Source organism: Brachyistius frenatus, unplaced genomic scaffold, assembly GCF_029030835.1.
Source record: "Brachyistius frenatus isolate BFR_SWC_R1_liver_20210118 unplaced genomic scaffold, ASM2903083v1 Contig_515, whole genome shotgun sequence".
NCBI lineage: Eukaryota > Metazoa > Chordata > Actinopteri > Embiotocidae > Brachyistius > Brachyistius frenatus.
Genome location: NW_027211114.1, coordinates 1 through 2,500, shown reverse-complemented (window position 1 = coordinate 2,500; position 2,500 = coordinate 1). Strand labels below are relative to the sequence as shown.

General features: G+C 41.2%; 1 protein-coding gene across 1 annotated transcript in view; it reads right to left on the bottom strand.

The window, feature by feature from the left end:
• LOC138614521 (neurexophilin-1-like) overlaps window positions 1-1,552 on the bottom strand; it is an 11,717-nt gene extending 10,165 nt beyond the window's left edge. The window contains exon 1 of the mRNA XM_069688018.1: window positions 1,140-1,552. Within this exon, the coding sequence (XP_069544119.1) occupies window positions 1,140-1,214 (75 nt within the window). The 5' untranslated portion in view covers window positions 1,215-1,552. The remainder of the gene's footprint in view (window positions 1-1,139) is intronic.
• Window positions 1,553-2,500: the final 948 nt, after the last annotated feature.

The window sequence follows — 2,500 nt, the reverse complement described above, 5'->3', positions numbered from 1 at the left end:
AAAAAACACACACAAAAAAAGGGGGTGTTGGTGGTGGTGGTGGTGGTGGGTGGAGGAGGAGTGGGGTTGGGGGGGGGGAATGATTAGTGCGCTTAGTCAGCTGTGAAATTGAGTTTATGGTTTTCAAGACGGTGAATTCAATTCGATAATGGGTATTAAGTTGTAGAGAATAATTAATAGTAATTGACTTCTTTCCATCACTATGCAAATTAAACACAGATAACACCACAGGAGCTTTTAAATATATATATATATATATTTTTTTTTAAGACCAGTCAAGTTTTAAACGGAGGATTAAGTTTATGGATTTTTTTTTTTTTTTTTTTTTTATGTTCTTTTTTTGTTAGAGCAGAAGAAGAAGGAGTGGCTTCTGTTTCGGCTTTGATTGCTTTGTTGACAGATTTATCAGCGGGTGAGGGGTTACTGTCTCTGCCAGGATTAAAGGAATTGGGTTGTCACAAGCTGTCAAGGCATTGAGTTAGGAGCATTCTGGTGTGTTTGTCATAATGGGCTCAGGCTGTACACCCCCCCGCCCCCCCCACACACACACCCACATCACCAACCCCACCAACCCCTCTACCCCCCCCCCCCACCTCCGCCGCCGCCGCACTGTCAGATTGGGTTCTTATTGAATCTGGGAACGGGAGGGGATGAAGAAGAGAAAGAGAAGCAGGATTTGAATGGACTGCGCTGCTAAAGGACGGAAAACATCCGGCGGGTGGAAAGATGCAGATTTGGTTCGTGCAAAAGGCTCCACAGAAAGAAAAAAAAAAAAAATCAACGAATTGTAGTTAAAAAAAAAAAACGGCTTTATGGATGTTAAATTGATCATCACAGGACTTAAACCAAAAAAAGACAATAACAGCTCCAAAGTGTGTGAGATAGAAAAAATAAATAGACAAAACAAACAATTTCCTGACCAATTTTTTTTTTTTTCACATCTTAAAATGATAAAAGTCCCGCTTAGTTTGTTTTTTTTCCCCTGCTTCTCGATCTGCCTGAAAACTCTCTGTTGGGCAAAAACATCCCATCTCAAGATTCCTGCTACGAGTCGCAAACCGCTAAATCACAGATTAGAAAAATAAATAAATAAGTAAATAATGGAAAAAAAGGTCGAATCAGAATGACATTTAACTCACCAGAGAGACGACTGACAGCAGCGCAGCGGCAGCCCGCAGACATGTGGTCCTCGTGCCTCTTTGTTGAGCCCTCATGTCAAAACTGTCCTTGATATCAAAACAACAACAACAACAACAACAACAACAAAAAAGAAAAGGTCCTTGTGATGGAGAGGTGTCAATCAGCTGCCAAACTTGAAGGTGGGGGTGGTGGTGGTGGTGGTGGTGGGGAGGTTACGAGGAGAGATGGATCTTCTTCAGGCTCATTAAGGAAGCGAGGTGGGGTGGGTGGGTGGGTGTGGGGTGGGGGACGGTGTCACAGATCGTGTCCCGGTTTAAACAAAAAAAAAAACAACAAACAAAAAAAACAAAAAAAACAACCCCGGTTCTGGAGAAAGACGTTTGAGGGACGTTTGAGGAGAAGCTGCGGTGGGAACGGATGGTGTTTGTACATCTGAGTGTCAGCGTGGAGGGATGTTTTATATGGAGGTTCACACAGAGAGCGAGCGAGCGAGCGAGAGAGAGAGAATAAGAGGGGGAGCAGAGGAGGATGAGGAGGAGGAGGAGGGGATGGGGAGGAGGGGTGGCTCACATTATAGACTTCTGAGAAGCAACTTTTCTTTTCACCGTCGTCGAGGGCTGACATCTAGCGGCGGTCCGCTGAACTGCTTTCTACTCGCTTCTACTAGAAAAAAAAAACAAAAAAAACATGAATGCAGATTTTAATTGTTTTAAAACGCAGGTGGTGTTTTTGTTGTTGTTTGTTTTGTTTTGTTCACTTCACCCTCAATATGGCGATGAAACAAAAAGTATATTTAACACCGCTGGTTTATGTGGTTATTGTCATATCAACAAGCTCCGGTGACTAGTGTTCTCATCGTGACGTTTCATCCCTAATGATGAAATAAGGTTATTTGAAATGAATAATAAAGGTTTAATATGTTCAGCTTTTGGTTAAAAATCAGGTACAAGTACGACGCCGGTTTCCACTGTGAAATGTGAATAATAATTAAAAAAAATTTGATTGGCAAATCACGTAAATCCATATTTAATTGAAAATAGAGTACAGACAATATATTGAATGTTTAAACTGAGTTAATAAAGGTTGAAAGTGTAATTATAAGTGTGTGACAGTGTTATGGAGGAGGATTCCTACGATGTTTGATCAGAAATTAGCTGTAATATTGCTCTGCTCGAAGCCACCAGACTCCACTGTTAGGTTATTAGTTATGCTGGAAAATGCAAATTCCACATAGAAAGTCCCAAGGTGGGAATCGAACCCTGTACCTTTAGAGTCTGTTGTCGAAACAGTCGTACTATAGCATAACTTTTTCATCGACACAAAAATCACCAAAAATGTCATACTATAGTATGACTTTTTT